This window comes from Rana temporaria, chromosome 1 (genome assembly GCF_905171775.1).
Source record: "Rana temporaria chromosome 1, aRanTem1.1, whole genome shotgun sequence".
Classification (NCBI taxonomy): Eukaryota; Metazoa; Chordata; class Amphibia; order Anura; family Ranidae; genus Rana; species Rana temporaria.
In genome coordinates, this window is record NC_053489.1 from 628869896 (window position 1) to 628892688 (window position 22793).

The following is a 22793-nucleotide window of genomic DNA, read 5'->3' on the forward strand; positions in this document are numbered from 1 at the left end:
TTATGGTTACACAACCCATCACATTGCTATAAACTTTTTATATGGACTATAAACTGAAGGACTTATGATTAAAATGGCTGTGGAACGAATCATTTGAGTTTACATTATTTCTTATAGGGAAATTCACCTTGATATAAAAGTGCTTTGGATGTTTTGCATGTTTCTGGAACGAATTATGCTCGCAGTCCAAAGTTTTACTTTACTGGTATTGAAGAAGTGTTAGCAGTTTACGACAACCACTTTAACACTAATAATGAATAAGGCTGTATGTAATCATGCACAATATGTCAAGCTTGTATATAGGGCACTTATGTGCACATGTCTACGCTGTACACACAGACATTGCTATATGATGGCTCACTTGGAATAAATATTGTCCACGTTTGTGGGTTTAAAAGCTGCATGTACAGTATGAGTAGAACTGAGGGGTTGATTTCCTAAAACTGTAGAATGCAAAATTTGGTGCACCTGTGCATGGCAGCCAATCGGCTTCAAACTTCAGCTTGTTGAATTAAGCTTTGACAATGTTGTCACATGGACAGGAAAATAGATAATTTCTCTCGAACATCACCAAGAGAGGAGTGGTTCTCAACTTGGGGGTCGTAACCCCCTTGGGGGTCGAATTATAATTTGCCAGGGGTCAGCAAATCCTGGCCTGTTTCTGAAGCCCACACCGTTCTCCCAGCCTTTTCTCGGCTGCCCAGCTGGGCTGTTCCTAGAGCCTGCGGCTGCCCACTCAGCCTCTTTGCAGCCACCCATTCAGTTCTCGGCATGGCTGGGGGGCAGAGACTAGAAGTCAGCTGACTGGTGAGGAAAGTGAAGTGGGAGGGGCTGAAGGAGACCCTGGGCCATATTCTGAGTATAGTTACGATGGAGTATCTCAGGATACTCCGTCGTATCTCTCTTTTTTGACCCGCGTATCTATGTGAGTGATTCTTAGAATAATTTTCGCATAGACACGCTGAAGATCCGACATGTGTAAGTCACTTACACTGTTGGATCTTAAATGTAATTACCCAGCCGGCCACTAGGTGGCGTTTACGTTCAGGTCTCATTTGTTTATGCAAATGAGCCTGATACGCCAATTCCCGAACAAATTTGCGTTGCGTAACCGTCGCTTACGTCGTTTGCGTAAGCGTAAGGTTACCCCTGCTATATGAATGGTAACCTTACGCCAGTCCCACGTAGGCCATGTTAAGTATGGCGTCGGGTCCGCGTCGTCTTTTCCCGTCGGGTACGTCGTTTCCCTAAGTCGTTCTTGAATACGACTTTACGTCAATGACGCACACGTCGGCGTCATTGACGTTTTCCGCCGAGAACTGGAGCATGCGCACTGGGCTATTTTTAGCCCGGCGCATGCGCAGTTCAATCGAAACGGGGCGCGTTTAATTTAAATACAAGCCGCCCCCTTGGAATTACGCGGGGATACGCCGGGCCAATTACACTACGCCGCCCCAAACTACGGAGCAAGTGTTTGGGGAATACAGCACTTGCTCCTGTAAGTTGGGGCGGCGTAGTGTAAATGGCTTACGCTACGCCCGCCTCAACTATACAAGAATATGGCCCCTAATCTCCAGATTTCAGCATAGGTGTCACTGTTGCGAGACACCACTGTAGTACGGGTTCCAATAATTTTACTGTTAGGGGTCCCCACAATTTGTGAAATGTTATCAAGGGGTCATGACACTAGAAAGGTTGAGAACCACTGACCTAGAGCATAACTGTCGCCCATTCAAAACTGAAAAATGCCGGCTCTAGCAAAAATGCCACATGACAGAGACGATGTCTTGCAAAATTATATGAGATATTTCTTTCTTTTTTGCTACAGTGTAAGTGCTCCTGTTTTTTTAAACAATTCTTTTAAATCTTCTTCTCCACAGGATTCTATGGAACAGAAAAACTAAAATAGGATTAAGATGCCTGGATCTTCAGTAAACCTACCACAGGAAATACAAATTAATGTTTTAAGGGTTTAGTGGTAAGTAGTTCTTGGTATTCACATATATGTGTGTGTAGATTCAAGGTATTAAGTAAACATAACATTTTGTAATTTAGCCAGCGCTGGTAAGACAAATATAATCCCCAGGGGTAGCCAGGCCTGCTGCTTACTCTATCTAAACCCTTTTAGTCAATTATGGAGCTTGCTAAGTTGATAGTTTTCTTATAAAGGAGACAGTGTGAGGATAGCTGAACCGCGAAACGTGATTAACTTAAGTAAGATGCTTATGGATTCCAGCAGGCAATGATTTTCATTCTTAGCAAAAACCATGTCTGATTGAAACTGAGGAGAGATTCTAGGTAACCTTATAAGAACTCATTAATACTTCCAGTCCAGAAACACACTCCTGTTGACTTTTTTAGCCAATTGTTCTGTAATATAAGCATTAGGATGTATGACCTTTAACCTCAAAAGATTCAGATCCATATTATCCATCCCAAAAATTGATTGGTATGTATTTTAGGGATTGCTGTGTAATGAAAGTATATTACCATTTATCATGTCCCTGTATACTGTAGACTGTGATCGGAATCAGACAGTCAATTCTATGTGCCTGAGGTGGGACAGAATTGTGGTTTGGCACTAGTTTCATTGGTTAAATTTATAGCAAAAAATTACATGTAGCGATGGGTTGCTACGTGTTACAACATCCACACATTTCACCCTGCGCACAGACCTCCATTAGACATATTTTCCAGTCAATGAACAGTCTTTTGCTTGTTTTTGTTGTTTTTATTAGGGTATTGAACTTGGTTGGGAAAAGGGGACATGGGATGCCAAGGGCTTTTTTTCTCAGAGAATAGGTGCAGGAACTCTCCCTTTTGGAGTTACCCCGTCTTCACCACTACCTACCACCGAGCACCGTTCCTTGGTCCCACCCCCTACCCACCTCCCAGTATTCCCCCTTTTAATTTGTTAATGATAACAAGAAAATCAGTAAAATAGATCCCCTACAGCCAAAAACAATAGACCCCCAGCAACAATAGTTCCTTGACAACAATAGACCACCCTCAACAAAATAAACACCACCTAGCAACAATAGACCCCCAGCAGCAACAAAATATCTCCCCACAGACAGTATTGATAGACCATCCAGCAGTCAGCTACAATAGAATTCTCCCTCAACAGTAGATCCCTCCAGGCAACAACTGACATAAGACCCAACCCAGCAACAATAGATGCCCCGTCAGCAAAAATATACCTCCTGAGCAACAATAGATTCTCCCCTTGCAAAAATACATCCATTCCAGCAACACTATATCCCCCGGCAGCAATAGACACTGTAGCACAACCCAGCACCCATTGACATCGCATACATTCAGTGCTAGAGGTGCCGGAACTGCGTTCCCCCGCGTTCCCGCTGAAAAAAAGGCCCTGGGGATGCCCATAGGATAAATGAGTACTTTGTAGAATAAAGTAACTGTGTCACACTTCTCAGTATAACAAGATGGCTGACCATAAACCTGACAGACTTTTACCTCAGAACACTTCTTCCTCAGCACATACCTAGAGGGTGCTACACTCAGATGTAAGGTCTTTGGTTGTTTTTATAGATTCCCCACAGTCCAAAAACATTCTGCCACAATTAATAAGCTTCCACTTAAAATTGTCCCTAGAGAATATGTGTTTATGATTGTAGTAGGGCTATAAGATTGTGAGGCTCCTTTGTAGGCAAGATATAAGCTATCTTATTATCCTCTGAAGTTCTGGGGAATTGCTCAGTACCATATAAGTAAAAAAGTATAGTCACTGATTATTTTATTAATATGCTGACTAATGTTGTTTTGCCTGACCCCACTTACCATATTCTATGCAACAGTACCCTTCTACTTTCCAACTTCTTCATTATAAATCAGAATTGGTATTCTCAAATGTCCATGCTTACCTAGTGGCTCAGTTGGTAAACATTAGAGACTGGCTACACCTATCAGCTAACAATGTGTGCACAGCAATCAAGGCTGCCATTGTTTCCAGCTTCAGAGTCCTCACAAAAAAATATTTGGCGTTTTACCTCTGTTCCTTCCGCCGTCTAGGGTGTACAATGAGCTGAGAAGAACTGCAATGTCCACACTATAGGTGTCTTTTTCTGTGCTTAATTACCCAACGGGGTAAAATAATAAAAGTAGTAATAGTAGAAGAGGTAGGAAGAATAGTAAGTAGTAGGTTCAGGCGTATAACTTTATTTGGAAACAGTCCTGCTTCCAGCGATAAACTTTCGTCGCCACTCTAGCCAGAGTGGGTATTGTGCACCTGGATAGGCCTCTCTCACCAGCCTAGCAGCCAGAGTGTCACACAGAACTTTAGCAAAGTCTCTGCCACAGACCTTCCCAAAGATGGAGATATTTTCAGTCCAGAATCACTCTCAACTCAGGATTAAGCACCCGGATCTCTCTTGAATAAACTTTGGTCAATGCAGAACTGACAGGCGACCATCATCCAGCCTCTCAGTAATGGTGCGTCCTTCGATGAAGTCTAAGGCCTCTCCTGAGATACCAGCCTCGTGCTTGGTATTCCCCCAGACAGGTTCTTCATCGGGCGGCTTTCTCCCTCAGGACGGACAGCGCAGGACCACTCTGCAACTGCAGACCCAGTCTGACCACTGGGCCTACAGGGTAGATTACAACCCCGGACCAATGTGGTTCCGGAGCCAAGAACACTTGAACACGCACCCCCGGCCATGAGGGCCACACACGGGGGGTGGTGGGATGACAGACCAGCGATTGACAACTGCGAACCAATGATGTCCGTTCCTTAAGTACTCTCCCCCAGCGTGCACAGCGAGGTGATCAACCCTCACTGATTGGCTGCTGAGGAAAAACACCCAACACACCCTGACTCGACTTCTGCCACCCTTGGCCTGAGGTGGTATAGGCAACCCAGGCAACAATAGTGGTTACTCACAGTACAGCCATGGCTGAAACAGAGGCCCAAATTTGGCAAAAATAACATGGTCAGAGGCAACTAAATCTCTGACCACCCTCTAATTTTAAAGCAGCACCAGCTATGGAAGTAGCAGGGTGCTACATATATATAATTTATGGTCGTTACCCTCTGACCGAGAGAGATGTGGATCACATAAACACGCGACAAGACTTACAACATAGATAGACCTGAAGTGTGCCTTGGTGGTCTGGTCAGTATGCCAAGAAAAGGGGGCATACCCAAGGTAAGTAATGGGTAGTTAATTGAAGAAGGATATGCTGAGAAGTGCCCTGAAAAAGGGAAGGGCGGGAGGTTGTCGAATGCGCTTGAATGCGCAGACTCGCGGACATGAGGTGAGCTGGGAACAGTCGGCCCAGTGACGTGTAGTACCGCACACTGAACCAACAAAGAGCATGTGTGAGTGGGCTGCTTAAATACCCTCCGGGCTTCTCCCATAAACTCAGACCACCATACTGGCCTTCTTATATATCTGGCCTATTGGCCCTGAGGTTTACTTAGAAGTAGGTTCCCTTACCAGAAATTTCAGCATGCTCTATAAACGTTTTTTACCAAACCGGGAGCCCCTTCTCATTTCGTTGTTTATTTCTTTGTTCTGAATCTAGACCTCTCTCTTGCAGGGATGATAACACAATTACCTTTAGATATCTATATTCGGCTAACTGGTTCATTTCTATTTCGATGTTCTAATGTAATGATCTTTGTACCTTTATGTACGATCATTGTTTATACGCTATGTATACTCCAAAAAAAATTCAATACATTTTTTTTTTGTGGAAATAACGGCCAGATTCTCCACATATGCTACTTCATTCCTTCCTCGTACATCTCCACAGAATGTTCCCAAAAGACACAAAACTATAAAGTGTAGTACTTCCAAAAAGCATTTAATACATCAATGCAATTGTGTGCACATGAATTTGTGATAATAAAGTGCAATTGTGAAAGCATTCAAGTCACTGTGTAAGTTCTCCCCTTGTGTCACACACAGAAAGCAGATATCCTCTTATCAAATATACAGCCCTTCCACCCAGGGATCAATAATGCATGAATAAAGCTGACTCTTTACACCTCTCCTTTAAAGTGGAGTTCCAGGCAAAAATATAACTTGGTCTTGCTTAATAGACCGCCACCCCTCGTTTTTTTTATATATTTTAGTTTTTTTCTCTTTGTTTAGTACCTTTTCTTTTGGCTTTCCTGAGGACTTCCTCTCTACCTCGCCCCAGCAAGTTACGCCATTTGCTGCGGCTGCATTGGCTCCTGGGATTACTGTGTCAACAATCCCTGGAGTCATTTGGTGTCCTCCGCTGCTAGCATCGAGTTTTTTGAAAACAGGAAATTACGCAATGCTAGGCGGAGATCTGTTTTCATTTTTGAATAGGGAATGTATAGTGGCAGCTCAGTATTTTGTTTGTACTGTTGCCAGGAGGGCACGCTTCCTTCACACTGCACATGAACGAGATCGGGATGTGCATGCTGGGTAGCTAGTATGCACCTAATCCCGGAAGAGAGACCCAGTGGGATTCACATGCCCACATAAGAGAAGATTTAGATGTTGGACTTTGAAGATTCACATAAAATTTTCACGCAAAGCACATGTTTTTTGGGGGTGTATGATTTTTTTTGGAAGTGCTTGATGACTTATAGTTTTACAGTATCTGCCAAGGGGGACAAGAATTTCCAGCAGCTGGGGGATTTTATACCTGAGCGCTGAGAAATCTATACTAGCAGTTTACAAAAATAATATTTGATGCTTGGTATAGACTTTCAGCAGAGGTAGTGAATCGGTCAACAATAAGTGAATTTAAGTATACTTGAGTAAAATATAGATCTACACTAAATAAAGTCAACCACTTCTCGCATGCCCACAGTAGTTGTACTGTAAGCTGGCAGCAGCTGCAGGCTGGGTGACGTACCTGTACATCACAGTCTGTGTTTTGGGTTTGGGGAGTGCCCCCTGTTGACCTGTCCTGTGATTGGACACAGCACAAGTTTGGCAGCTAATTTCAGCCAATGATTTTGGTTGAAGTCTGCTTATTGGCTGTGGCCAATCACACACAGAGTTTTGTGTTTACAAAAACACAGACCTCAGTGTACACGGAACAGCGATCTGTCTGTCTTTTCTCCCAGCAAAGCAGAACATATTACACACATTGCACATTGTTAGGCACACAATCAACCCTTTGATTGCCACTAGATGTTAGCCCCTTCCCAGTCAGTGTCATTAGTACAGTGATAGTGTACAGTTTTAGCACAGATCACTGTGTCAGGCCCCGTACACACGAGAGGATCCATCCGCTGGAATTGATCCGTGGACCGGCTCCAGCGGATAGATCACCTGGTGTGTACAATCCAGCGGATCTGTTTCCGCAGATTTTTATCCCCTGGGATGGATTTCCAGCGGATAAAAATTTGAAGACATGCTTTAAAATCTATCCGCTTGAATCCATCCCAACGGATTGATCCGCTGGTCTGTACAGACTCACCGGATCAATCCGTCCGAAGGGATCCCCCGCATGCGTCGTAATGATTCGACGCATGCGTGGAATTCCTTTTATGACAGCGTCGCGCACGTTGCCGCGTCATCATCGCGGCGACGGCGCGACACGTCATCGCGAGGGGATTTCGGCGCGGATTTCGATCCGATGGTGAGTACACTCCATCGGATCCAAATCCGTGGAAATCCTCGAGAGGATTTATCCGCGGATACGGTCCGGTGGACCGTATCCGCGGATAAATCCTCTCGTGTGTACTAGGCCTTAGGCCCCATACACACGATAGAATCCATCTGCTGAAAAATCCCAGCGAATGGGTTTCAGCGGATAGATCCTATGGTGTGTACACTCCAGCGGATCTGTTTCCGAGGATATTTATCCCCTGGGATGGATTCCAGCAGATCAAATATTCGCTGACATGCTAAACAAATCTATCTGCTGGAATCCATCCCAACGGATGGATCCACTGGTCTGTATAGACTCACCGGATCCATCCGTCCGAAGGGATCCCCCGCATGCGTCGCAATGATTTGACGCATGCGTGGAATTCCTTATATGACAGCGTCGCGCACGTCGCCGTGTCATAATCGCGGCGACGGCGCGACACATCATCGCCAGAGGATTTCGGCGCGGATTTCAATGCGATGGTGAGTACACTCCATCGCAGAGAAATCCGCTGAAATCCTCGAGAGGATTTATCCGCGGAAACGGTCTGCTGGACCGTATTCGCGGATAAATCCTCTCGTGTGTATGGGGCCTTAGTGTCACTATGGATTCCAGTGCCAATTATTCAGTTAGTGTACCTCCCAGCCAGTGCCAAGTAGCGCCAGATTGCCCACCACACTATCACAGACCCACTATAAGTTGCTGATCACCGCCATGACTGTATAGTGTCATAGCTGCGTAAAATAAACTATATATACCATTGTTTGTAGATGCTATAACTTTCGCACAAATACACACAAACTGGGATTTTATTTTTATTTTTTTAACAAGACATGTAGCAGAGTATATTTTGGCCTAAATTTATAAAGAAAGTTGTATTCTTAATTTCTGTAACAAAAAGTAGAAAAATATATATTTTTTTGTTTTTAAAAAAAAAAATTGTGTTTTTTAATGTAGCACTACCCCCGAAGGAGCTGCTGGTTTAGATTTGGGTCTGCCGTTACCTTACTGTTCACCATGTTTGTCCTAGGGGTCCTTCTTGAAGAGTTACAAATGTCCACACCAACACTTGGTTTCCTTTTCTTGAAAAAGGTTTTATTAACAACTTTCTTTAGAGGGACAGAGGGTTAGGGAAGATTCAGGTACCTCGCTTTGCGGTTTGCGGGTATAATCTTTGATTCCAGAGGACAAACTGTTCCACACTGGAATCAGCGACCACCATATAGGCCTCTCTCACTGGCCTAGCAGCTGGTGCGAAGCTCGCTCAACAGCCTCTGCCACAAACTTGAGGAATACTGTTGAGTCGTTACACGATCCTCTGCCACATGACCATGTAACTACACAAACACTTTGCAAAGTTCCAAAAAAGATTACACAGCTCACGGTGCTAGGATATTTCAGCCGGGCCAGCCGCACTGTGAGGTACATTGGTCAGGATGCATCCTCTAATTGAATCCTCAATTATTCGGCTCCTTTCTGCAGAGAAGACAGCACAGGACCATCCTTGGACCAGTAGGGCCCCAGAAACTTCTGGGCCTACTTTCAGTAGAGGTGCCTTGGGCCAGCAGGCCCCAAGACCAAAAGGTTTCTAATACATCTCTGGTGCCAGGAGTGCCACCAGGTCAGGATCGAAAGACCCCGCCAGAACAGCGTCTGCCCATTAAGTACCCCTCCCCAGAATTCACAGGGGCGTGGACCACTCCACTGAGTTGTTTCTGGGCAAGAGGCACCCAATACACCTAGCCCATTGCAATTCCAACCTTGACCCCTGGTGAGAGCGACACCCACATTCAGGTGGAAGATGCGCAACACAGCCGAGCTGGAACAGAGACCCATAATTTGGCATGAAAATCTGGGCTAAACTACAGCTCAGATAACTAAATACGAAATAGCGCCTACTCAACAGGAGCAGGGCGCTACATTAATTTTCATCGCAAAAAAATAGAAAACCCAGCGGTGATCAACTACCACCAAAAGAAAGCTCCATTTGCGTGCAAAAAAATTATAAAAATGTTATTTGTGTACAGTGTTTCATGACTGTGCAATTGCCAGTAAAAGTAGTGCAGCGCTGAATAGCAAAAAATGCTCTGGTCTTGAAGGGGGGGGAGGGGTTAAAAAAAAAAGAGTGAACTCTATGGTCACAACCTTTTTCTGATATTGCTCTTCAATGTTTCCATGTATCAATGCAATCTTAAAGGACCCACAAAGAGCAACGAAATGAACCAAACTAAACCCTTACAGAAGCATATTGCTTGATAGAAAGAAGCCAAAGAATAATCAAAAAGTCAGGTGACACCATTCTCTGACCTTGAGTATTTTCTGACCCAATATCCTTTAAAGACCAGGTGATTCAGGTGAAACTCTTTCACTGGGTCTATTACACCCCAGCGAAACTACAAAAACCTTTTCCATGTGTTTTAGGGGCTGTGGAGAAGACACTGATTTTATACTTGTTTAATGTTTGTAGTTCCGCATAACTGAGGTCCTTCAATCCTCTTATTAGATTTGTTGCTCTTCTCTGGATTCTCTTCAGTTCCAGAACATCTCTCCTGAGGACTGGTGGTGACCAGAACTGGACAGCATACTCAAGATGTGGCTGAACCAAAGTTTTGTAACGTAGTAGAGTTATGTGGTCTTATCTCTTGATTAAATCCCCTTCTTAATGCATGCTAGGAGTCTACTAACCTTGCTCAGCCCTGCCCAGGGTTGTGGGGAAGAGGCCCTTGTCCCCATCAACATAGAGACACGGTGCTTTGGGGTGTTGAGGACATGTGGCATGGTATGGTATGGTCCTCCCCCCTCATCCTGGTCTGCCAGGCTGCATGCTCGGATAAGGGTCTGGCATGGATATTCGAGCACCCCGCATGTTTTTTTTTCTTCTCATTTTTGTTTCAGAATTTTCTATTGCTGGAATTCTTTTGTTTACATTTCAGCTCTCAGCGAGGAAGACTTCTGAGAGCTTATGGGTCATCGGTAGTTAATGAAGCGACAGCCGGCTTCGCAGGCCACTCCTTAACATACAGCTATTCTTCAGACAGAATTTGAAACGGTCAATCAGTTTTCGACTTGTTCCAAAAATTTGAAATTAATTTGAAAACGAAAAAACTAAACAAAATTAAATGAATTTCAACAAAATATATTACTATTTCATTCGGAGATTCAGATACATCCGAATCTTCGAATAACTAAAAAATCATCTAAGTTTACATTTGGACTGAAAAAAAAAAAATCTATCCCTTACTTTCATGCCTGAAATCATCTCTGTGATGTTTGCAATTAGCAGGTCTTATGTCGCGTACACACAATCGGAAATTCTGATGGAATAAAATCCGATGGAATTTTCCGTCGGAATTCCGATGACTTAATTCTGACTGTCCAAAACACGGTGGCGTAAAACACTACGGCGAGCCGAGAAAAATGAAGTTCAATGCTTCCGAGCATGCGTCAACTTGATTCTGAGCATGCATGGATTTTTCTCTGACGGAATTCCACACAGACGATCGGAATTTCCCATCGGAATTTTTTCCATCGGAAGAATTTAAAACATGTTCTATATTTTTACTCCAATGGAAAAAAGTCCGATGGGGCCCACACACGATGAAACAAGTCCATCAGACTTTTTCCATCGGAAAATCCGATCGTGTGTACGCGGCATAACACAGCATTATTTATAGTTTGGGCATCTAGCAATTGCAACGTGAAATTATCCAGTCATGAAATGGCGAGCCCTAGATGAGTGAATAGTTCTGTCTGCCCAATAATTGAAGTCCCCCATAAAAATAACATTGCCTTACCTTACCACCCTTTCTATCTGTGAGAGATGATTGGTCTCCTCTTCATCCTTCAAGTTAGGGGGCCTATAGCATACACCCATTATTCATTTCTCATTTGTTTTTCCCCTTGAAGCTTTAGCCACAGGGATTCATCCTCCCTTGCCCCGCTAGTAATTCCATCCCTTGTGTCCACTAGAAACTCACTCTTGACATACATGCACACCCCTCCCCTCTTCTACCTACCCTGTCCCTTTGATTCAGAGAATACCCCTGGACAGTCCCAAGCCAGACATGTGAGGTGTCAAACCAGGTTTCTACACTACATGTGAGTGTATGACCATGTTGAACCAGATGTTTCTACATTCGGCCTATTATGTACATTCAATATCCAGTGCATGTTGTACAATCTTTCCACAATTTGCCCATGAGGCAGTAATTAAATGTGGCAGCTTACTTCACTTGGATCAACAGAGAGGTGTAGGTGATTGGGTCAAATATTGTAACTGACCGATTTACTAGCATCCTCATACAATTACTTGCCTGCCATAGACAGAATATATTTTACAAGATCTTATATATAGTTTGCCAGTATCTGTCCATGTATGGAAACCTTTAGGCAGGGCTTTTTTTCTTAGAGAACTGGTGCAGGTACTTCCCACTTCCAAATCACCTTTGTCTCTACCCCCTCCGACTACTCACCTCATAGCACCGTCCCTTGGTTTCACCCCTTACCCTCCTCCCAGTACTGTATTTTAAAGAATACATAACCAAGTATTATACTGTAGATACACCATTTAAAGGATACATAATAAAATATTATAGATGCCCCTTTTAAAGGTTACATAGCCAAGTATTATGGATACCCCCAGCAATAATAGATTTTCTAGCAGCCAGCATCATTAGACCCTCTAGGAACCAGCAACAATAGACCCTTCCCTCAATAGTAGATCCATCCCAGCAACATTTGATCCCCCAGCAACATAAGACCCCTAAGCAACAACAGAACCCCACCAGAAACAATAGACCTCCCTAGCAACAATAGAACCCCCCGCAACAATAGATCCCCCAGTAGCCATCTACAGCTCTCCAGGACACCCTGGGCCAGATTCACGTAGAATTGCGGCGGCGTAACGTATGGTAGATACGTTACACCGCCACAAGTTTTCATCGCAAGTGCCTGATTCACCAAGCACTTGCGTGAAAACTTACGCAGGCGGCCTCCGGCGTAAGCCCGTGTAATTCAAAGGGGCGTGTGTCATTTAAATTAGGCGCGCTCCCGCGCCGGACCTACTGCGCATGCTCCGTTTTGAAATTCCCGCCGTGCTTTGCGCAAAGTGACGTCATTTTTTCGAACGGCGACGTGCGTAGCGTACTTCCGTATTCCCGGACGTCTTACGCAAGAAATTGTTTTTTTTAAATTTCGACGCGGGAACGACGGCCATACTTTAAACAGCACATACGTGGGCTGTGTAAAGTTAGGCCAGGTAAAACGACGACTAAAATTGCGACAGGAAACTAGACTAGCGACGACATACCGAACGCGAAAAAACGTTGTGGATCGCCGTAACTGCTAATTTGCATACCCGACGCTGGTTTACGACGCAAACTCCACCGAGCGGCGGCCACGGTATTGCATCCTAAGATCCGACAGTGTAAAACAATTACACCTGTCGGATCTAAGGGCTATCTATGCGTAACTGATTCTATGAATCAGCCGCATAGATACTCTGAGAGATACGACGGCGTATCTGAGATGTGAATCTGGCCCCCTTTCCATTACATACATTCAGTGCTGGAGGTGCTGGAACTGAATTCCCTCAAGTTCCCGCTGAATAAATGCCCTGTCTTTGGGGAGCCTAAAGAAGAAATAAAAGCATTCTGCAGCTTTTTATATTAACACACTCACATTTTTAATTAAAGATGTTCATTACGATAATAAAAATGTATAGCAAGAGATATGGTTATTCCCAATTAATTCCCCATATCTACAGCTCATTAGCATTTAAAGAACACAACTTAGCAAATGGATGTGGAGGTAGCAAAGGACATCATAGCCTAAGGAATCAACTTAGGATTGCCGCTATTACAGTATACGCTGATCTACTATAGCAAAGCAAAGAGACAAAATGGCTCAGTTACACAATTCCATCAATATGACCTTTATACAGCCAAAAAACGTGTGTAGAGCTGAAATTCCCTTTGAGCTCCACTTACATTATTTAATAACCCATCATTCAAGTGCTCAAAGCGATATTAATGTTATGCCACTTACCCTAAGAAAGATGTAATCATCTTGTACAGTTAAAGAATTGCGATCAATGTACCCATTGAATGGGAATGTTCGTGTTTTGTCAGAGCAGTTTTGAATCTGGCATGTCACATATCGATAAGCTGCGGAGAAAAATCAATAGAGGAAACATTAAGTACCTCAAAGAGGCAGTTGGAGGGAAGAATGGCGGTTTGCACAATATAAATATTGACCACTTTTATTTGCAGTTAAAGTACGGGGATCGGTGTGCCGGGCAGGCCGACAACCAACGGGAGACAAATGTATCCAGACACAAGTGTGTTGTATCTCTCATAGTCTCAGGAGGCACCTTCTAGCCCGTGATAAATAAAATCTGGCGGGATCTACAAATCATATAACGTACGTGTATGTGTGTGTATAGACATACCTCAGAGTGAATAAGGTTTGACAGAAAATTTCAAAGGATTCATACTTAAAAAAAAAAACGAAAAAATATATTTTCTTTAAATTAGTTATTTTTGTTCCTACTAATTTAACCAGTTCCCGACTTGCTCACACAGATATACTGCAGCAGAATGGCTCTCCTGGGTAAAATCCTGTATATCCACTTCCATACCGGGCACTTATACGCCCTCCTGCTCAGACCAATTTTCAGCTTTCAGCACTGTTGCACTTTAAATGACAATTGCGCGGTCATGCTACACTGTACCCAAACAAAATTTTTATCATTTTGTTCCCACAAATAGAGCTTTCTTTTGGTGGTATTTGATCACCTCTGGGATTTTTATTTTCTGCTAAAAAAAATAAAAAATTACCGAGTTACAAAATATTGTAAATAAGTACGTTATCTACTTCACTGATGGGCACTGATGGTACTGCACTGAAGGGCACTGATGGGCACCGATGAGGTGGCATTGATGGGCACTGATGGTGGGCACTAATATGCGGCACTAATAGGTGGCACTGATATGCAGCACAGATGGGCACCGATAGGAGGCACGGATGGGCACCGATAGGTGGCATGGATGGGCACTGATAGACGGCATGGATGGGCACTGATAGGCGGTATGGATGGGCACTGTCAGGTGGCACGGATGGGCATGGATGGGCACTGATAGATTGTAATGTGTTGTACTAATGGATGCCAGACAATAATGCCTGCCAATCAGTGATGGCCATTATGGGCACTGATTGGCATCCATTGTGGGCACTGATTGGCATCCATTGTGGGCACTGATTGGCATCCATTATTTAGTTCTGATTTGCATCCCTGGTGGTCTAGGGTGGCATACCTGTGGTGGGCATCCCTGGTGGTCTTATGGCATCCCTGGTGGTCCAGTGTGGGCATCCTTGGGGGGGCTGCGCTGATAATAGATCAGCACAAACCCCCCCTGTCAGAGGAGCAGCCGATCGGCTCTCCTCTACTCGCGTCTGACAGACGCGAGTGAGGAAAAGCCGATTACCGGCTTTTCCTGTTTACATCGTGATCAGCCGTGATTGGACACGGCTGATCACGTGGTAAAGAGTCTCCGACTCTTTACCTAGATAGGTGTTGCCGCGTGTGAAGCCTCGTACACACGACCGAGGAACTCGACGGGCGAAACACATCGTTTTCCTCGTCGAGTTCCTTGTGAAGCTGTAGAGAAACTCGAAAAGCCAAGTTTCTCCATTCCCGTCAAGGAAATATAGAACATGCTCTCTTTTTGGCTCATCGAGTTTCTCAACAGTTTCCTCGACGAAAATGTACACACGACCGGTTTCCTCGGCAAAAAGATATCTCCCAGCAAGTTTCTTGCTGATTTTTGCCAATAAACTCGGTCGTGTGTACGAGGCCTCAGACTGACACCCTGCAACAACGATTGTCGCGATGTGCGCCCCCGGGAGCGAACCATCCCATTCTTCTTCTATCATTTCGGGGTTCGCAGCGCTTATATCTCTCCCCCATGTGTCCTTTCCCATAGCATAGCATTACATCTTCTATCACAGTTCCCTCCTTAGAGTTCCCAGAGAGCCCTCCTTACATCAGAATCCACAGAGTTCCCCTTCACACTGGGAAATCTGATCTAAAGAATGCTGTAGACTCTGGCGTCATCTTTATATACTCTGTAAGGGGGGGGACTCTGACACAAAGGGCATCTCTGCGGACTGGGATGTAGGGGGGCCTCTGATGTGAGGGCGTATCTGGTTATCACAGAGTCCAGAGATCCCACTTACATCAGCGTTTTCCTTTACCCCAGTGTCTGCAGAGTTCCCCCTTAAAGCAGTGTGCCAGACAATAAGTATTTTTAGACAGGGGTCAGATCAGCCATGGCAGCCCTGTAACAGCACAGAGCCTTTTACTTTATATGACCAGCCCTCTCTCCACAGTATGTGTGAGCACGTCCCCATCTCCATGGGACTACAAATTCCAACATAGTAGGCTGTGCTCTTATTTCTCTGCTGCTCTCCAGTGTGACTGAGAATGATGACTGCACTGCTGCAGTTCTGCACAAACCCAGCCACTGCCAGAGCCTGTGCCCCCACTACCCCCTTACCAGAGACCAGGGCCGCTGTTAGATATCGTGGGGCCCCCTACAGCCTACCCGATGGAGCCCATGACCTCACCCCTAGGTGCATTTCTGGCCCTGCCCTAACCTCAAAAAATAATTCAATGATATTTGTCATCCCTTGTGATACCTTGGGTAGTGACATATCCTCTTTATGGAGAAATCTGGGGTTTATTAGGCCCATTAATCCCTCCTCTGCCCTCCAAGGCTTATTGGCTGCTTTTTTAGCTGGTACCAGCCAGGTAAATGCAGAACCGATACTGGAAGTGATGACATCTTCATAACTTATGGTGTCAGTTGTCACAGAGGAGAGGAAGAAACTGATGTTCCTCCTCCTTCTTTGTGTGCTGCCAATCTGACCAGATGGAATGGGAGAGCTTTTATTGCCATTAACTACATACAAGCAGGGAGGAGTTGATATTCCAGCAAGCCGAATTAGAAAAAATAATCCCTCCATTTTACAGCCTCCTGGTCCCTTGTGTTTGATCCCATGGGGCCAAAAAAAATATGATTTAGACTACAAAGGAGCCATGGCCTGCAGGGAAAGGGGAAAGCATGAAAAATGTGCCTGCATCTTAATCAAGAGGATCAGTTTCAGCATAAGGCACTGGCAGTACAGCCGTCCCTCCTGCTGGGCGGGTGGCTGGGATCTGCTTTTGTACTGATAGGACCTTGAGTCAGAAGGCCTGTGAGGAGACACCTCCTGACTGAGTCCACAGTCCAGGTGTCCTGTCGAGAAATACACTGGCCCGATGCCACCGCTATAGTCCTGGCTTTAGCATCCCTGACAGCAGGCGGAGGAGTGATATTCAGCTGTCAGGGCTGCTGTAGCCGGAACTATAGAGGTAGCATCGGGAAATGCAGATGCCTGCTTACTCCGCGAGCAGTGACTGCACTCACATGAGTAAGAAATGAGAAATAGTCCCACTTGCAGCGCTGCCATTGTCCATTAGCAAAGGTGCTTAAAAGGAGATCCAGCTTATGCTCGGGAGCCTGGAGGGAAGAAGAGACCACCAGACCCTGGTAAGTGCATTGCTGCCCAGCCACTCACCAGCGCCCCCTTCATATGGCGCCCATGGCACTTGCCATGGCTGCCATTCCCTAGATACACCCCTGGGCTAATCCCCATGAGACACAATGAAGACTAAAACATTGGTTTTGGGTATAGTAAGCCAGTTGTTGTAACATTTAATGAGAATTACATGGTTTACAAAACTGTGTCATCATTCACAAGCATTTAGAACACAATAAACATTGAATAATCCTAGTGAATAATTAAGACTTTGTTATTCTGAATATTATTTATTTTCCAGACTTTACCCTCCAGATATAAAAAGAATACAACATAGGTGGATGCTTTAAAATATTTACAATTTCCTCCTGAATTATTAAAGAGAATTGTTCTGGCAGTCTTTCCTTTTTGTTCATGCCAGTTTATACTTTTGGCATATTAAATGTATTTACCCAGATCATTGAAGGTATCAGCAATGTACAGTTGTTGAAGCTGACACCTGTAAATTATGTATGGATAGTCACGATCCATTAAAACAGCACCATTATTTGGAGACTTTGGGAGGATTTATTGTTTAAAGGATAACCAAGTGTTTAAAAACACATTAGGGTTGATTTACTAAAGGCGAATAGAGTTTGCACTCTGCAAGTGCACTTTCTCCAGAGTGTCTCCAGAGTGTAATAAATAAACTAAAACTTTACTTAACAAGTAACATTCATATGCAACTAAAATAAAAATAAAAAACTGTATTTTTGTATCTTAAATGGGGCAATAAATAGCAGGAGTGCTTTATGTGCAGGGTTCAGGGGTGCGCTGTGTACAGAGTGCAGTGTTGAGGAGTGTGCTACATACAGAGTGCAGTGTTGAGGAGTGTGCTACATACACAGTGCAGTGTTTAGAGGTTTGCTGTGCACAGTGTGCAGAGTTTAGGGGTGCGCTGTGTACAGAGTGCTGTGTTGAGGAGTCTGCTACATACAGGATGCATGGTTTTAGGGGTGTGCTGTGTACATAGTGCAGTGTTGAGGAGTGTGCTACATACAGGATGCAGTGTTTAGGGGTGTGCTGTGCACAGTGTGCAGAGTTTAGGGGTGCACTGTGTACAGAGTGCAGAGTTTAGGGGTGAACCATGTACCGAGTGCAGTGTTGAGGAGTGTGCTACATACAGGATGCAGAGTTTTGGGGTGTGCTGTGTACAGTGTGCAAGAATCAGCTCTGTTTCACAGGCTGTTCACATCTCACTTCCACCACTCCCTCTGGGTGTGAGGGCCACATGAAATGGCCTAGAGGGTCCGATTCAGCCCGTAGGCCTTGTGTTTAACACGTGTTCTAGAGAAATTGCACTTACTCAATTTACCTTTAGTAATTAGCCCCATAATCTCCTTATGTATAACTGGAGATACCAATCAATTTTGAAAATGTAATATCTGCCTTTTCTGTAATTGTGATTTAACCCCTTCACGCCGACCGTACACAAATTTGCATTCATGGCTTGAAGGGGTTATACCGGGATGGTGCCTGCAGCTGCAGGAATCACCCTAGTACAGTTTTTTAGAGCCAGCGGTTGGCTCTTTAGTGATAACAATTGATGCAGCTAAAAGTCGCTTGGCTGTTATCCTAAATGAGCGGGAAGGGATGTCCCCCCCCCTCCTGCCGCCACTCTTCTATTTAATCGATGTAACATAATCTTTCACATTATACAAAAAAATTGGGCTAACTTTACTGTTTCGCTTTTTTTTATTCATGAAAGTGTATTTTTTGCCCAAAAAAATGCATTTGAAAAACCGCTGCTCAATTCCTGTGTTACATAAAATATTGCATCACATCACAATTTTATTCCCTAGGGTCTCTGCAATTCTAAAGCCCCGTACACACGGTCGGACCTTTGTCCGACCAAAATCACATAGAGTAATAGAGAACATGTTCTCTATCTAAACTCCGACGGAATTCCTCGGAATTTCAGATGGAAATAATCCGATGGGGCATACACACGGTTGGAATTTCCGATCAAAAAAGTCCGTCTGACTTTTTCCATCGGAAATTCCGATCTTGTGTACGGGGCATAAGTAATTTTCTAGCAAAAAATATGGATTTTAACTTGTAAGCAACAAATGTCAGAAATAGGCTTAGGCGTGAAAGGGTTAATAACTCTTATCATAGACGCGTACAACAAGTGTAAACAGTGCTTTTTTCCATTCAGTTTGTCTGCAGTCCGCACTGTAACTGTAGAAGTAAACTCCCTTTATCCCCATAAAAGTCTAAGGCCCCGTACACACTATTAGATTTTCTAAAGGTTTTTGTCTTCAGATTTACAAAAACCATGTAGTACAAGGACCTGCCTGATTGTATACACATTGAAACTTTTAAGGTTTGACCTCATATTATATGGTTTTGGTTAATCTGAAGACAAAAATCTGCAGAAAAACTAATAGTGTGTATGGGGCCTTATGCCGTGTACACACGGTCGTTTTTTGGCATAAAAAAAAAGATTTTTTTTAAAATGTAATTTAAAATGATCGTGTGTGGGCTTCACTTCGTTTTTCGGCTTCTGAAAATGTTGTTTTTCGTGTTGTAAAAAATGATCGTGTGTGGGCAAAAACAACGTTTTATACCCGCGCATGCTCAGAAGCAAGTTATGAGACGGGAGCGCTCGTTCTGGTAAAACTACCATTCATAATGGAGATAGCACATTCATCACGCTGTAACAGACAAAAAAGCGCAAATCGTCTTTTACTAACACGGAATCAGTTAAAGCAGCCCAAAGGCGAATAGAACTTCCCCTTTAGAGTGCCGTCGTACGTCACCGCGCTTTGTTCATCATTTTTCAAAAACGATGGTGTGTGGGCAACGTCGTTTTTAATGATGAAGTTGGAAAAACTTCGTTTTTTGGACATGCTGAAAAATTTCATTTTTTTTAATGCCGAAAAACGACCGTGTGTACGCGGCATTAGCCCCCATTCACACTTAAGCATTTATTTATTTGTTTCCCCAGGTCTGACTACGCTCATTGTGCAGAATTCCATTCTTTCCAATTGTCCCTGTTCCCACTTGTATGCTCAGCCATCCTACACTCTATGCCTTATGCTTGAAAAAAGTACATGAGCTGTTGAGTTTATTTGTGCATTTTTGCACCCATACAGTTAAATAGATGCATCTGTAAATGTGTGGAACACGTGTTTGCATGCTTTTTTGTAAAATAATTTCTCTCTTTTTCTAAAACTTCTCTCCTCCTCCTGCCCATCCCAGGAAGCGACAGATATGCAAAAATACTTTCACAAAGCTTGTAAAAAAAGGCAGGAAAAAATAAAATGCTTCAAAATACTAGGAATGCGGTCTGCTCAGGTGTGAATGCAGGTAAGGGAAGATTAAAGCAGACTGAAGCAGGTTAAATGCAGGTGAGAGGGAAGTCAACTGCATACCACAACGCCCCTATCAATTAATTCTGAAGTCTCTCAAACTCTTGTCAAAAGCCAGCCCAGGCATCAGCGCATCCCAAATCCCATTGACACAGGCTCTAAACCTCTGATGGGAAATCCTGGTGTTGGTATCAATCACTCTCTGCACTGGTGAAACTCTAAGGCCGCATACACACGATCGGTTAAACTGATGACAACGGTCTGATGGACCGTTTTCACCGGTCCAAACCGATCGTGTGTGGGCGCCATCGGTTATTTATCCATCAGTTAAAAAAAAGCCAACTTTTTTTAAATTTAACCGATGGATTCCTAACCGCTAGAAAAAAAAACGATCGTTAGTAGGCACAACCATCGGTTAAAAATCCACGCATGCTCAGAATCAAGTCGACAAATGCTTGGAAGCATTGAACTTTGTTTTTTTCAGCACGTCGTGTGTTTTACGTGACCATGTTCTGACACGATCATTTTTTTAACCGATGGTGTGTAGGTACGACTGACCATGAGTCAGCTTCATCGGTTAACCGATGAAAAGATCGTGTGTACAGGGCTTGAAAGGTGCAGAGCCTGTACCAGCTCATCTGCCTGCAAAGACAATGCAAACTTCCCAGTCTACTACAGTATAATGGGAAAAAATGGAAAATCTGAGCAGCGGGAAAATCATTACTATTAAAGCAGTTAAACAGTGGTATCCAAATTTTCTCATGATTTATCATTCTCTTATGAATGCGTGAGGAAACAAATAATAATGTGGGCTGATTCTACAATCATTTTACGAGGATACCAGCAGAATATGAATCATTAGAAGTACGATGCTATGAACTGTCCATAGTGCTGATTATGTTTGCTTGCAGTTTTACACTGGCAGCACTAGAAGGTTTCATGCTTTCACACATATGCGGTCTATAGCATCGCATGCATTTGTACAGGAATCGCACCGGATTCCTGTACAAATTACTTGCATTTTAAGTGCATTATGTATGACTCAATTTGCACTGGATCCACACCAAAAAAGTGCAGGACCCTTTTTATGTCTACACTGACAGTGTTGCCAACTCCTAGATTGAAATTTACTGACATGACACCCGACATTTACTGGCACAGCCAAGTTACAAAATTAAAATTTTAAGTACAAATTTCAGTATTTAGGCTACAAATAAGTACAACATGCAATTAGAAATGTGATTTAAGGTAGATATTAAGGCAAAAAACATAATTTGTATTTTATTCTTGCTATAGTAAGTAAGTAGCTCAGGGAAAGGACTCAGGAGGGCAAGAAATTAGAAATGGGCGGCAGTGCGGCACACACACATAAAATTGACTCTCACAGTGACACTGATAGCAGTATGCAGCAGCAAATATCACCCTCCTGAGTGTAGGCCTCTCTCCACACCAGGTGGTCCCTCCACTGCAAACAGCACTAACAGTCCTGCTTCTGGCTTGCCTTGCTCCCGTCCCTCCCGAGGCTCAGGCCACTCCACTTGGCTCCCTTGTACCATAGCATTACATGACACTCTCATGCATCACCTCCACCAGTACAATCCCCTGCCGGCACTGGCTGAACACACTGTAGCGGGCACTCGAATGGCCTCAGCAGCCTCAGGACCTGAACTGCTCATGTGAATTTTCAAGCCGAGTGTCACAGCCATATTTTTTACTGGCAACTTTTTTCTCTTACTGGCAGGAGAAAAGTGCAAATTGTTTACTGGCTGCCAGTAAAAATACTGACGGTTGGCAACACTGAATGGAATCAAATCGCATGGGTGTTCAGACCCATGTGATCTGATTGCATCCGATTCCACAGTTCGCACTGTGTTCTGCAAACCGATTTGAGAATTAGTAAATATGTTTTTTTTTTTAAGTTTCAATTTTATTTTTTAATAGCCCGGTAAAGTTCCTTTCCAATAACTGTAACCACTGTAAATAACAGACAGTAAAAATAATACACCATACCTCCATCTAAATCTTGTATTTCCATGTGCACCATTCCTGGATCTGAGTCTACTCCAGCCACAGACCTGCAAACACAGAAAATGTATTGTTATAATTCATAGGAGATAATGTGTTTAAGTGATAAAGCAAGGCTGAGCACACCTTCAGCATTTTGGTTAGTGTCTGCAAAGTCACCAAGGGTTTTTAGATCCAAAATAAGTTCATCTGCACACCACCGCCAGTCCAAGAGTGTTTGTTGAACCTGGTTTTGAG

At 43.8% G+C, this 22793-nt stretch overlaps 1 protein-coding gene across 2 annotated transcripts in view; it reads right to left on the bottom strand.

Annotated features, from left to right (window-relative positions):
• The window catches only part of SORCS2 (sortilin related VPS10 domain containing receptor 2), a 1216738-nt gene that overhangs the window by 249551 nt on the left and 944394 nt on the right, over positions 1–22793 (bottom strand). For both annotated transcript variants that reach the window (XM_040335380.1, XM_040335381.1), the window contains exons 6-7: positions 22542–22606; positions 13645–13763 (exon numbers count right to left, since the gene is read on the bottom strand). In XM_040335380.1, the coding sequence (XP_040191314.1) occupies positions 13645–13763; positions 22542–22606 (184 nt within the window). The remainder of the gene's footprint in view (positions 1–13644; positions 13764–22541; positions 22607–22793) is intronic.